The 13,581-nt window shown below is 38.8% G+C and overlaps 1 protein-coding gene across 1 annotated transcript in view; it reads left to right on the top strand.

Moving 5' to 3' along the window:
- KDM3B (lysine demethylase 3B) overlaps positions 1-13,581 on the top strand; it is a 56,013-nt gene that overhangs the window by 19,429 nt on the left and 23,003 nt on the right. Inside the window, exons 6-10 of the mRNA XM_025040599.1 lie at positions 1,415-1,489; positions 3,970-4,569; positions 7,728-8,964; positions 9,881-10,082; positions 12,667-12,881. Coding sequence (XP_024896367.1) covers positions 1,415-1,489; positions 3,970-4,569; positions 7,728-8,964; positions 9,881-10,082; positions 12,667-12,881 — 2,329 coding nt within the window. The remainder of the gene's footprint in view (positions 1-1,414; positions 1,490-3,969; positions 4,570-7,727; positions 8,965-9,880; positions 10,083-12,666; positions 12,882-13,581) is intronic.

Here is a 13,581-nt window from a genome sequence, read left to right as displayed (position 1 = left end):
CCCCCCCCCCCGCACCTCCCAGCACTGTTTTGGGAAGTAAAATATTGTATTTGAAAGTGCTTTGAAATCTGTAAAACAATATACAAATGTGAAGTGGTATTATCATTTTATTATATTCATAAAGGTTAGTAGTAGTTAAAAGTCTAGTCAATATTTGCTTTTGTAATATGCCACTCTCCTTTAGATACTAAAAAAGTTAATTGTTTCTAATGAAGTAAACAGAAAAAACATAGCATTTAGAGCTACCTGGAGAATTGTATAGGAAAAACAATAGAGGAGTGTTTTGAGGCAAATAAATATATGTTTATAATACCTTTGAATTGGTTTCAGACTTGACCATAGCAGTCACATGTAATATACACATAAATGATTTTATTTATGAGTTTTTAAATAATTATTAAATTTTCATTTTAAAATTTTAGACAATACACATTATAAAGTAGATATTGAAAGCTACCCCTTCCCCTAGGCAAATAGCACTACCCCCAGCGGTAACCACCATTAACAGTTTGGTATATATTCTTCCAAAGACCATGTGTGTATAATATTTATATATTATCTATTTGTATGATAATTATATAAATATATACTTTATTAACAGATGGGATAATATGATATCTATAGTTCTATAATTTACTTTTTTAATTTAATTGCAAATTAACATCTTTATTTGTAAATATGTATAGAAATTTGCCTTGTCCTTTTAAAATAGAGGCATAATATTCCACCGAATAGATATAGCATGACTAATTTAATCTTAAATTGATGGACATTTACTTTACTTTTTTGAATTTATTTTTTTAATTGAAGAAATGATTTAAATTAAATTTTTTTTACCCTGTCTACCTCCACACTGATGGACATTTAAATCATTGCCAGTATTTGTGCCAATTCAAATAATGCCCCAGTGAAATTCTTGAACATATATTATTGTACATTGCTTCACATTATTTATTGGAATAAATTCCTAGGTGTGGAAATGCGAGGTCAAAGGATATACACGTTAAATCTGACAATGTCAAATTGGCCCCTCTCAAAAGCTTTTATTCTTCAATGGTAAAGTGGTGCTTTTAATGATTATTGGTTCTGAAGGTTTTCGTTTTCTGTAATGTACAGCATAGGAAAGTTTTAGAGATGCAAAATTTGAAATTAATATCCCAAAAATGGCCCTTGGGCATTTAACAAATATTTGAATGTTTACCATCGTCCAGACCTCGTTTCAGATATTGTAAGGTAGAAATGAGTAAGGTAGTAGAGATCCCACTCTGGTGGAGGCTTTATTCTAGTAAAGGAGTAGAAACAAATAAAGAAATAATTACATAGATTAGAAAAATATGTAATTATGTCTTTAGTGCATAGGTATTAAATCTCTCCTCTCCCCTTTTCATATTATGTTATTCTGCTCCTACTGTAGAGTGGTGAGATCAAGTCTGTAGATCCCAGACTGATTCATGTGATGCTGATGGATAATTCAACGCCTCAGAGCGAGGTACAGTAATGGACTGAGTCTCTGAGCAGACTCATGAGCTTGCATTATGTTATTATGTCAATTCCTTATGTGTGTGTTATCCATGGGATGCCCTTTGGATTTGAGCTCTGGCTACTTACTGTAGATGTCTTGCTTTCTCCACAGTCTTATCTAATTAAGGGAGGATAGTCTCAAGAAAGAGACCTAGTCTGAGTAAACCCTTTTAATCATGGCTATGTTGCTTAGCCTTTTTAAAATCCATAGCCTAACTATTTCTTCTTACGTTATTGTAGGATAGGTATATTTTAAAGATACAGTAGACAGTTAAAGCTATAATAAGCAATAATAATATTCATGACCTTACTCATTAATAAGAAATAAAGGAGAAGCTACGTCCTCTTTTTCTTTCCATTGGATGGTAGTGAGCTCCAAGGGAGTCTGAAATTCTGTATCCCAAGAAGATCAAATCAGACAGGTGCCTAGTGCAGTGCTCAGCACACAGTGGATTACTCTATAATAACTGTGACCCAGGCCAACTCTTGGTTCATTCAAAATTATAGCCCCCCAAAAAGGTACATTATAAATCATTCCCTGAACCAATCAAGGAATCCGGTGTGGTTTTCCTTCAATAGGGCATTGACTAGCTGTGAACATATTTCTCATAGTCTCTTAGCACTTCTGTAATATTGCTATCTTGGCTACAAATAGGATAAATCTCTTGATTATGTTTACATAGCTGAAAACACCTGTTACTTTGATGATGGTATATTGGCCCCCATTTTTTTTCTTCCCTTCCTTATTTCATTTATTTAGTAAGCAACTGTTTTGTGCCAGGTACTATTCGCCTGATAGATATAGCTGGTCTCAGTGTCCTAGGCTGCCCACTCACATGTGAGCAGCTCACCATAAGTAGAACATACATGAGTGTTGTTGCTCAGGGAGGTTGCTTTGAGCCAGGTTGGCCAGATGAGTTACAGGTGAGATTTGCGTTTTTCAGCAGCAGATGTTGATTCTTCCCTTTTTAATTTTGCCATGATGTGACTATCTTTTTAGCTAGATAGAAAAGCATAATTATTATTGACAGTCCTGCCAGATTTTACAGTAACCCTTCTTAGAGATCCATGGTCACCTCGTCTTGAATGAGTGAGCAAGAAAAGAGAGATTTCACTGATCATACTTCTGTAGTTTACAACTGGGTGATGATAGAGGTTGAAGAAGAGATTAAAAAGTTTTAAAACAATTCTTAGCAAACAGAAGTAGTTCTTGAATGAAAGATTTAGAAACTTAGTTTAATATTACCAAAAGTATGGGGAAACAAAGAAATCTTGAGCTTTGATTAAAAGTTATGGAAGGAAATTGAAAGAGAAAAGATGAAAATGAAGGCAACAAAGAATAAAAAAATATAAGAACTAAAACTGACAAAAGAAATAAAATTTGAAAAAGTTTATTATAACAGCTATAATAATAATTACAACAGAGGTACAGAAGTGCACAAAGACTATAAATATTTAAGGGCAGTAAGGGTAGATTTATTAAATTAGTAAATATTAATGGTTAAATAGCTGTGTTTCATTAGCTTATTGCCACATCAACACATTATCATCAGATTAAACTATCTGAAAGTTATCTGAGTAAAGCTAAAAAGAATACTTGCTTCAAGGTGGGATACCAGTCTGAATATGTTCCAGATACAAATTCTTGCTGCATAAAGGTTGTTTGAAGGAATGTTAGCTGAGTCCTAAGCCTCTCGCCCTATGTCCTTAGAGAATAAGATAGAAATTGCCCTTTCTACCCTGTATCTTTTAAGGTTATCTGGCCTTCTCAAATAAGGCACAAGTAAGATATCATTAGATAGGCTGAAATTATTGGATAAGTTGAGATTCGACTGGGCTGTAGTAGCCTGACTTTTTTGCTTTGCTCTGTCTAATGCTTTGAAATAAGGTCTGGAGATTTTTTTGTGTCTTTATAGTGTCTTTAAGAGCAATCCAAACCTGTCTCTGTTGGGCTCACTTTTCCTTTGGTCACAGACTCACAAATGTTGGTTTTCTTATTGTTGTCACCAGTTTTTAGTGACTTCTGGAGGAGGAGATTTTATATTGCAGTATTTTAAATGTTCGTTTCTGTCAAACAAAGAGATAAATATCAAGGAGAAAATGAACTCCCAGCCTAGCTTTGGTGTTCTATTTTGTAAAAGAAATCCCACAAATTTTTAAAACCTTCAAAAAAGTCCATTTAAGGAAGTAGTGCACTTTATTTAAGAGAAGGTTTGCCAAGTGAGTTCATCTCTAGTGACCATTATGTTGAATATGTGTGTGTAAATTGAGTCACTGGAAGATTTGAGCTTTTTGACGAAAGGGATGTCTTAGAGCCAGCATTGGAATTTGGCAATCTGTGCCTGCTTTGATTTTCTGCTTCTAGAGATGGGAAAGAGCTAACGGTTTATGGTTTTTGCAGAATGGAAAGTCCCTTGTAATAAATCTTTTTTGAATTTTGTTTTGTAGGGGGGTACGTTAAAAGCAGTAAAATCTTCCAAAGGAAAGAAGAAAAGAGAGAGCATAGAGGGGAAAGATGGCCGGAGGAGAAAAAGTGCTTCGGACTCTGGGTGTGACCCTGCATCAAAGAAATTAAAAGGAGACAGGGGTGAAGTAGACAGTAATGGGAACGATGGAGGTGAGGCAAGCCGAGGTCCCTGGAAAGGAGGGAATGCCAGTGGAGAGCCAGGGCTGGATCAGAGAGCCAAGCAACCACCGACTACATTTGTCCCCCAGATTAACCGCAACATTCGCTTTGCCACTTACACCAAAGAAAACGGCAGGACTCTGGTGGTGCAGGATGAGCCTGTAGGTGGGGACACACCTGTACCTTTTACTCCATATTCTGCAACCACAGGTCAGACACCTTTGACCCCAGAGGTGGGTGGAGCCGAAAGCAAAGAGGCAGGAAAAACACTGGAACAAGTTGGCCAGGGCATGGTGGCTTCAGCAGCTGTGGTCACTACTGCCAGCTCTACCCCAACCACGGTGAGGATCTCAGACACTGGCCTTGCATCAGGGACTGGGCCAGAAAAACAGAAAGACAGCCGGTCGCAGGCCCCAGGAGAGGTGAGTTGTTTCAGGGGCAGATTTGCAAGATTTGGGTTCACTCTTTCACCCTGCTTTGTTGGGAACACATTAAAAGGCATCTCAAATGCCACAGGAAAGGAGTATTTCTGAGATGTGCTTAAATCGAACGTGTGGATAGTCCTTTACTGCTCATTGGGCAAATGTGTATATTTTAATGACTTTATCAGATCTTAAGTCACCTGAACAGTTAGGCTACTCAAAACTGATGATACAACCCAATTTAATGAGATGTTAAAATAGATCTGATGGAGAATCTTTTTAATTCAGTTATCTACTTAGTTCACATGGTGGTTGAGCCTCCACCAGGCCTATGAGAGGCAAGGTTAATGAATTACAGTGTTGGTAGTCAACACTATAATAAGGCTATGTGAAAGCTACTATACCAAGCCATGTTTTAGTTCATAATTTTCTATGATATTTTCCCTTGAGATTGACCTTTTTATGATTGCATATGGCCATAAATTTTTTTTTTTCCTAACTTAATCTTTTTAAGCCTTATCTGGAAAATTCGATGGAATTAATCACAGTAGTATCCAGCTTACTATTTATCTAATATGCCTGTATATCATTGTTGAAACTTTTGTTAATTACAAATTAACATTAAGTTGGCTCCATAATCAAATTTGAAACAATATCAGAATTAGTTATGACTCTTAATTTGGTCACCAAAGTATGATTTATGATGCTAGTCATATTTTTTTCAAGCTGGAATATAAAATACAAAGATATACTAAATGATTTTTCGAATTATGTATAGGAAACTACTGTGTGCTAAGTACTGTATATTACAAACAAAGAATTGAAATACCTATTTGAAGGAGCTCACGTCCTAAAATGGAATCATTTTAGGTATAGCAATGCCAGATAAAACATGGCATATACATTTCATCTGATTTTTTCCCCTCCCTAGAAAATGCAATTTGTTAATTCCTAGTGTGCAGAGGGAGTAGGGCAGAAGAGAAGAAGGCCTATGAATGCAAATTTCACACTGTTCATGATTTGTCCTCTGTTAGTTGACCAGCATTCTCAAGAGAACTAGGTGAAGATCTTATGTGGATTTCCAGTGTGTATGTCATCATAGTGCTCAAATTAATTAAAATTGTCTCCATGTTAAGGCAGTATGGATATAAATGGGGATTACAAAAAGACCAAGTTTTACATGCTACAAGAAGAGTTCCACTAAACGCTGCTATTCTTGAGAGTAGCAAAGCTGAATTGATGAAATGTGGATTCAAAAGACATTTTCCAAACAGATTGGAGAAATTTATGTGATTACATCAGTAATTTTGCTAATGTGTCAACCTATGTATTCTTCTTGAGATAGGATTTTAAAATGTAGAAATGGATGTTTCCATTATAAAATCAAATCTAAAATAGGGACACAGCCCCCAGAAAATTTCTTGCCCTAAAAATTTAGTTGGAATCAGCTTGTCATCACTCTCTTATAAGAAAAGGATTTGTAATTTAATCATTTGAAGGAAAATGAAAGACCATCCAAATTGTTCTTTATTCATGTGTGTATTTATTTTTAAAGGGTAACTTTAGTAGTGAAACCTGAGCTACCATGCTGGTTCTTTGCCATCATGCAGGTGTCAAGGCTCCTGGCCAAATCCTGCTAGTGAAACAACTGCAAAGCCTAGGACTGTGTCTGTCTATTCTCTTCTTTTTTGTTGAGAAGGGATTTAAGTCAGTGGTTGTCCGTTAGTGAGAAGGAAAAGAAAAAAGAATAATGAACTCTAAAATGCCCTGGAACTGTCTCTCTAGCAGCTGTCAACAAGTGGCCTTCCTGGTTCTTGTACCTCTGTGCCTCCCTCAAAGAAAATTTTAATGTAGATGTCTCTTGCATATTTAAAGACTACCTTAAGTAAATTAACACTCCCCCCTTTTTTAACATAGCCTTTTTGTTTATCTGGAACTTTCTTTTAGTTGTGGTAAAGTGACATATAAAATTTACCATTTAACCACTTACAGAGTACAGTACCATGGCATTTAGTACATCCATATGTTGTGCAACCATCACCACTGTCTAGTTACAGAAATTTTTATCACCCCAAAAGGAAACATTATCCATTAAGCAGTCATGGAATCATTATTATTTCCAGTGTTTTAAAGTTAATGTTTAAGGATATCTTCTACTACCTGAAGGTTAATTTATTTTTAGTAATCTGTGGTTCATTAGTCAAGTGCTAGGATCTGAGTTTTATTAAATTAACACATATTGCCTAAGTTCTCATACCTAACTATGGATGTTCCTGTGTTTGTATAGGAGTATATAATATATACCCTTCTTTATACACGCACTCTTCTTTATTCACTTGCAGAAGTTAACATTTTTGAGGTAGAAAAAGGAAAGTGTTTTTTCATTGTCCAGTTTGTTTTGCTGAATGCTTTTGTTGGGTGGGTATATCATATCTACACTTTTACTGTTTGGGGACTTGTTAGATCCTAATGATAACATAACCATTAAAGAAACCATTGTGCTTTCTTTAATTTAACATCTTTAGGTCTAACTTTAACTGAGATAGATATTCAACTTGTAGATTGACTTGGACCCATAAATAAATGGCCTAATTCCAAAAAGGTCTATCTTCAGGAGTTTCAGACTAATAAAAGGATTTTTTTTTAATGTACCATGGGCTTGTCATGGGGTTGAAGTCACTTTTGTAAGGTTGGAAATTTGCAATAGCTTATATAAATCAAAACTTTAACAATAGCCCCTAAGGTCATTGAGGTAGATTAATATTACATGGTCACTTGGTATATTTCAAAGTAAAAGCTGATGTCTGTTCAGGAATTCTTTTTACCAATTCCCTGGTGGAGTCATTATTTCCAAATAGATACTAAGAAGTCTACATGTCTTCCTAGTGCTATGACATCCAATTGGCTAACAATTGGGAGTGGCAGGATGAATGGCATCCTGCTATCTCTAGCTCACCTTACTAAAGATGCTCTCTGTGTAGTCTGTGGCAGGTTTCTTCCCTAATGCTGGTGAAATCTGGTTACAAGAGCAGTTTTCATAGAATTGCAGGAGAGAGAAGTTGATTGGCCCACAGGAAATGTTTGCCTAGGTCCAAGAAAGAGATCATAAGGTTATCAAGAGAAACCAGCATCACTAACTCAGGCTATCTTCTTTTCAGAATTCAAGAAATTCTGTTCTGGCCTCTTCTGGATTTGGAGCGTCTCTCCCAAGTTTATCACAACCTTTGACTTTTGGAAGTGGAAGGAGCCAGTCCAATGGGGTTCTAACCACAGAAAACAAATCTTTGGGCTTCTCTTTTGGCAGTAGCTCTGCACCAGAATCTCAGAAAGACTCTGATCTCTCCAAAAACTTGTTTTTTCAATGCATGTCCCAAACTTTACCCACCAGTAACTACTTCACTACCGTTTCAGAGAGCTTGACTGATGATTCCTCCAGTCGAGATTCATTCAAACAAAGCCTTGAGAGCCTGTGTAAAGGCAGATCCACTCTTGGAGCAGACACTAAATCAGGCTCTATGGCTGGCAGCTCTGTGGACCGGAAAGTGCCTGCAGAGTCCATGCCCACCCTCACACCAGCCTTCCCACGGAGCCTCCTTAATGCCCGTACCCCAGAGAGTCATGAAAATCTATTTTTACAGCCCCCTAAACTATCCCGAGAAGAGCCCTCTAACCCATTCTTGGCATTTGTGGAGAAAGTTGAACATAATCCTTTCAGCAGCTTTGCATCTCAGGCATCAAGTAGCTCTTCTTCTGCTACCACTGTCACCTCCAAGGCAGCACCCAGCTGGTCCGAGTCTCACTCCTCTTCAGATTCGGCATCTTTAGCAAAGAAGAAAACCCTCTTCATCACAACTGACTCCTCCAAACTGGTGTCTGGTGTTCTGGGCTCAGCTCTTACCACCGGGGGTTCGAGCCTCTCTGCCATGGGGAATGGCCGTTCTAGTTCACCCACCAGCAGCCTCATCCAGCCCATTGAGATGCCTACTCTCTCCTCCAGCCCCACAGAGGAGAGGCCAACTGTGGGGCCTGGGCAGCAGGACAATCCCCTCCTCAAAACCTTTAGTAACGTCTTTGGCAGGCACTCAGGCAGCTTTCTGTCCTCCCCAGCAGATTTTTCACAGGAGAACAAAGCTCCTTTTGAAGCTGTGAAAAGGTTCTCACTGGATGAACGAAGCTTGGCTTGCAGACAGGACTCAGACTCCAGCACCAACAGTGACCTGTCAGATTTGAGCGACTCTGAGGAGCAGCTGCAGGCCAAGACTGGCCTGAAGGGGATTCCAGAGCACCTGATGGGGAAGCTGGGCCCCAATGGAGAGCGCAGTGCTGAGCTGTTGCTGGGCAAAAGCAAAGGGAAGCAGGCCCCCAAGGGCCGGCCTCGGACCGCACCCCTGAAAGGTGATCCTGCTGGGGCTGTACATGGGATTGGCTCTGGCACTAGCTTCGAATGCCTGTCATGCTGTTGGGCAGCAGAGGCCCTCCCTGTGATGGAAAGTTCTATAATCTCATAGAATTACATAGCCAAAAGGGCCTAACAAAGACCCCTCATCAGACCCGATTCAGGGCAGAATTGTGTCTACATCAGCACTGTAAGCAGTATCTGTCCTGGTGAATGATAATCCCACAAAGGAAGATCCTTGATCTTCCTTGGTAGTCTGTTTGGTCAGGAACTTTCCTTGGGGTTTTTCTCATTCCTTTCTACTCTTTAGCCTATCCTCTTTAATTACTTCAGGAGAGTTACTGAGTATTGGTCTCCATTTTCACATAGCAGCCTTTCATTGACTTAAAGCAAAGAGAATCACCCCTCACTTTGCTTCTCTCTGGCACATGTAAAAGGTTGTAATGCCTTTTCCAAAGCCATTAAGTCCTATCGTGTGAGATTATGGTCCAGAAGTATATAAGAGCTGATGGTAAAAAAAAAAAGTCTGGTGATAAAAGTAGCTGTCGTCATTAGGAGCTGTTATCCCATGGGAGCCAAAAGCCCTTGATTAGTTGGACAGTTATATCCTGAGGGGCTAGAGAGAACTGATGACTACCTTTTTTCTCTTTGGGTTTTCCTCACCCATGCCCAGAATTGTTTCACTATAATGAGGCACCTCCCACAAATTCTCCATGGTTCTTAGCTCCCAAATGAAGCCTCTTTGCTCTCTCTGTTCCCTTTTTGTCACGGATGGACCTGATGGGCACATGCCCAAGCAGTGCAAAGAGGAGTGGCCCAGGTCAGGACAACTATCTGTCCTCAAAAGGATCACGTTCATTGGGTCTCATTTACACCTGTCATGACCAACCATTTCTCCTCCCTCCCTTGCCACAGTTGGCCAGTCAGTCCTGAAAGATGTAAGCAAAGTGAAGAAGCTAAAGCAATCCGGAGAGCCCTTCCTGCAGGATGGGTCATGCATCAATGTAGCCCCTCACCTGCACAAGTGTCGTGAGTGCCGCCTGGAGCGGTATCGGAAATTTAAGGAACAGGAGCAAGATGATTCCACTGTTGCCTGCCGCTTCTTTCACTTCCGGAGGTACCCAGACTTTTTTTGTGTCCTTCCTAGTTTCCATTAGTGACATGTAACTCCCATTGTTATTCTGAATCAGTAAACATCACACCATCTTTCTCTTTGTTTTTCTTACCCCTTTGCTCTCAGAGTCTGTGCTGTGGCTAGATGATAGTAGCCAGTTAGTTGTTTGAATTGCGAAATGACACGTGGCTTTGTCCTTGAAGAATTGAATTTGAACCTTCTCAGCTGCCAGCCCCTCAGCTATGTTGATTTAGTCCTAATTTGGATTCCATTTGAAATCAGTAACTTGAGTCCCCTAGAAGGAAGGGGATATAAGATTAAGAAATAAGTGAATCATCTTTGAATCAGAGATAACTGAAAAATCCTAGGAATATTCCCTGCCTTTACCATACATTAGCTATTTAGCCACTTTTCTTATGCTCGATAAACTTAGAAGAGGAATTTCTTATAAATGATCTTTTAAAGGTCTTTAATTTTTAAAATAAATCCAAATGGTTTATCCACATGGTGTGTATTCACTTATTCAGCAGATGTTTATTGAGCACATAACGTATGCTAGTCATCGTTCTGGACGCTGAGGATTAGCAGTGTACAAAACCATCAAATTCCAGTCCTTGAGAGGTTTGCATTTTAGTTTGGGAGGCAGACAATAAGTAGGAAAAAAAATTAAATATATGGTATATCAACTAATATTAACTATGAGAAAAAATAGAAAGAGGAGGCTAGAAAGTCTGTAATTTTAAATAGGGTTATTTGAGAAAGATATTTGAGTAAAAGACCTGAAGAAGGTGTGGGAGTAAGCCACACATTTTTCTGGGAGACAAGTATTCCAGGTAGAGGGTACAACAAGAGCAACTATCCTGAGGCTGGAATATACCTATTATGTTTATGGAGCTAGGGTGACTAAAATTAAGTAAGAAGGAAGAAAGTTAAGGTCAAAGAGTTAATGATGTGTTCAGATTTTAAAGTTCTCCTCTAAGGGCCTTTATGCTGAATAAGAAGTCATTGGAGGTTTTGAGCTGATGAGTGACACTGATGAATGTTTTAAAGGAGCACTGTGACAATCTTCTTGAGAATAGATTACATTGAGGTAAAGGCAGAGAGAAGCTGTTGGACTTATCCAGGTGAGAAATGATAGTGGCTTAGGGCAGGGAGGTAGCAATAGAGGTGATGAGAAGTTGTTGGATTAAGAATATATTTTGAAGATAGAGCCCATATGATTTTCTGATGGGTCATATGTGGAATATGAAAGAAAGGAATCAAGGATGATTCTACGGCTTTTGGCCTGAAAACTAGAAGAATGAAATTTCCATTTACTGATAAGGAGATTTCTTAGGGAAAAACGGAGTTGGAGAGGAAAATGGGGGATTTTAATTTGGGCATGTTAAGTATGAGTTGTTTATTAGAATCCAGATGGAGATGTTGAAAGGGCAGCTGGATATACAACTCTAGAGCTGAGAGAAGAGGTCTGTACTGGAGGTAAAAATTTGGATGTCACTAGGTATTTAAAACTGTGAGTCTAATCGAGATCATGTGAGGAATCAGTGTAGACAGAAGAGAAGCATTCCAAGGGCTGAGTTCTGGAGCTTTCCAACATTTAGAGATGGGAAAGATGAAGAGGAACTAGTAAAGGAGGCGGAGAAAGAACAGCCAACTTGGTATCCTGGAAGACACTCGAAGAAAATATTTCCAGGAAGGAACAATGAACTATGGCAAATGCTGCTGATAGGGTCAGGTAAAATAAGGACTGGAAGTGACCGTTAAATTTAACAAGGGAATGACCTTGTCAGAAACAATTTTGGTAGATTGGTGGGGGAAAGCATAACAGGAGTGGATTAAGAAAAAATAAAAACTGGAACAATCACTATAGACAACTTTAAAGAAACTTCTCTAACAAGCAAATAAGTGGAAGAGGGTGTGGGGTCAAGAGGATTTTTGAGATAGAAATTTTGAGAGGATTTTTGTGAGAGATTGGGCTTTGCTGGGACTTAGTTCATTCACTCTAGCAGAAGATCAGATGGAGTACATGGGCCCAGTTGCAGGAAGGTGTAATAGTATGGTGGTGAGAGTTTGTGGGAGTTCTCTTCTGGCTACTTATATTTTCTCAGTGGAATACTTAGCAGGGTCTTCATGGGGAAATAATATTGGAGGTTTAAAAAAGAAAGGATGGGATAGGAAACAGGCAGCTAGAAGAGGGAGTGCACCAGGAAACTGTACTGTGACTGCCAGGCAATATATTAAGGGCTCACTTGATGTAGGTAGGCATGAACTTAGAGTGTGACAGTGAGCTCTATGTGTTTTTCCCTGGTCACATCTAGTGATATGGGCATAGGTATATACTCAGTGGATGGATAAAGTGGTAGCCATTTCTTGGGACAGCTTTTCAAAGAACCCAGACCTACTAAGTATTAACAAACCTTATTAGTGTAAAGAATCTACTTTGTTGGTCAGATGTGGTGAAAATTCTTAATTCAGCCTGATTCCTGTACAGTCTCATTTGATTTCTTTTAGGTCCTAGGATATAGGTGTGTGTTAGTTTGCATGGCTGCTACTGCTTACCATTTGTTTGACTAACTTCTTGTCTCAGGTTGATCTTCACTCGAAAGGGGGTACTCCGTGTGGAGGGATTTCTGAGTCCCCAGCAAAGTGACCCTGATGCCATGAACCTGTGGATTCCCTCTTCTTCTCTAGCAGAAGGAATAGACCTAGAAACCTCAAAATACATCCTGGCCAACGTTGGGGACCAGTTTTGCCAGCTCGTGATGTCCGAGAAGGAGGCCATGATGATGGTGGAGCCACACCGTAAGGCATCCTCTGGCTCGTCTTCCAGGCACTCCTAGTTGAAACTTTAGTTTTCTTTTGCTTAAAGGGAGGAGTGGAAGGAGTGGCAAATGGCATTTTCTATAAATGAATTAATGAACGATAAGACTTCTCTTTCTAGCAAACTGTATAGCTTAGGCCCTAACTCTATCCAGCAGACCTCATTCTTTCTGTTTTTTGGCACTTAACCAAAAACTCCTTCCCTGCTTGCCTTTCATTTTTATGAAATTATATCACAGCTGCCATAATATGCATGTTGATCCTTGTTTCGGTTTAGTTCACTCTGAATAATTTCAGCTTGCTTTGAACCAGTTTATATCAGTAAGCTATACTCTGTGGTTTGTACATAGATGAAGTGCTACTGGGTATAATGTTTCACACCTAGAACCCACATTATTCAGACGTTTACGATATTTCTATGTCTGTGAGATGCTAGATCCTATTTCTAGGCTAAGCAGAGTTATACAATGAAAGTATGTTCCACATTTCAAAAGAAGAATCTTGGTATTTCAAACTCCCCTAAATTTTATGAAAATTTTATGGTATTACAAGTGGCAGCATATGAGACATTCATTCACTATTGACACATGTTGAGAAATATTAGAAATTTCATGTATTTTCTTTCTCTTACAATTGTAGAGACACACACTTCACAAATCTCTTGAGTATTATTGCTGGACAA

This window comes from Pteropus alecto, unplaced genomic scaffold (genome assembly GCF_000325575.1).
Source record: "Pteropus alecto unplaced genomic scaffold, ASM32557v1 scaffold78, whole genome shotgun sequence".
Classification (NCBI taxonomy): Eukaryota; Metazoa; Chordata; class Mammalia; order Chiroptera; family Pteropodidae; genus Pteropus; species Pteropus alecto.
Note: the sequence above shows the minus strand (reverse complement) of the source record. Positions and strands in the feature narration are given on the sequence as shown.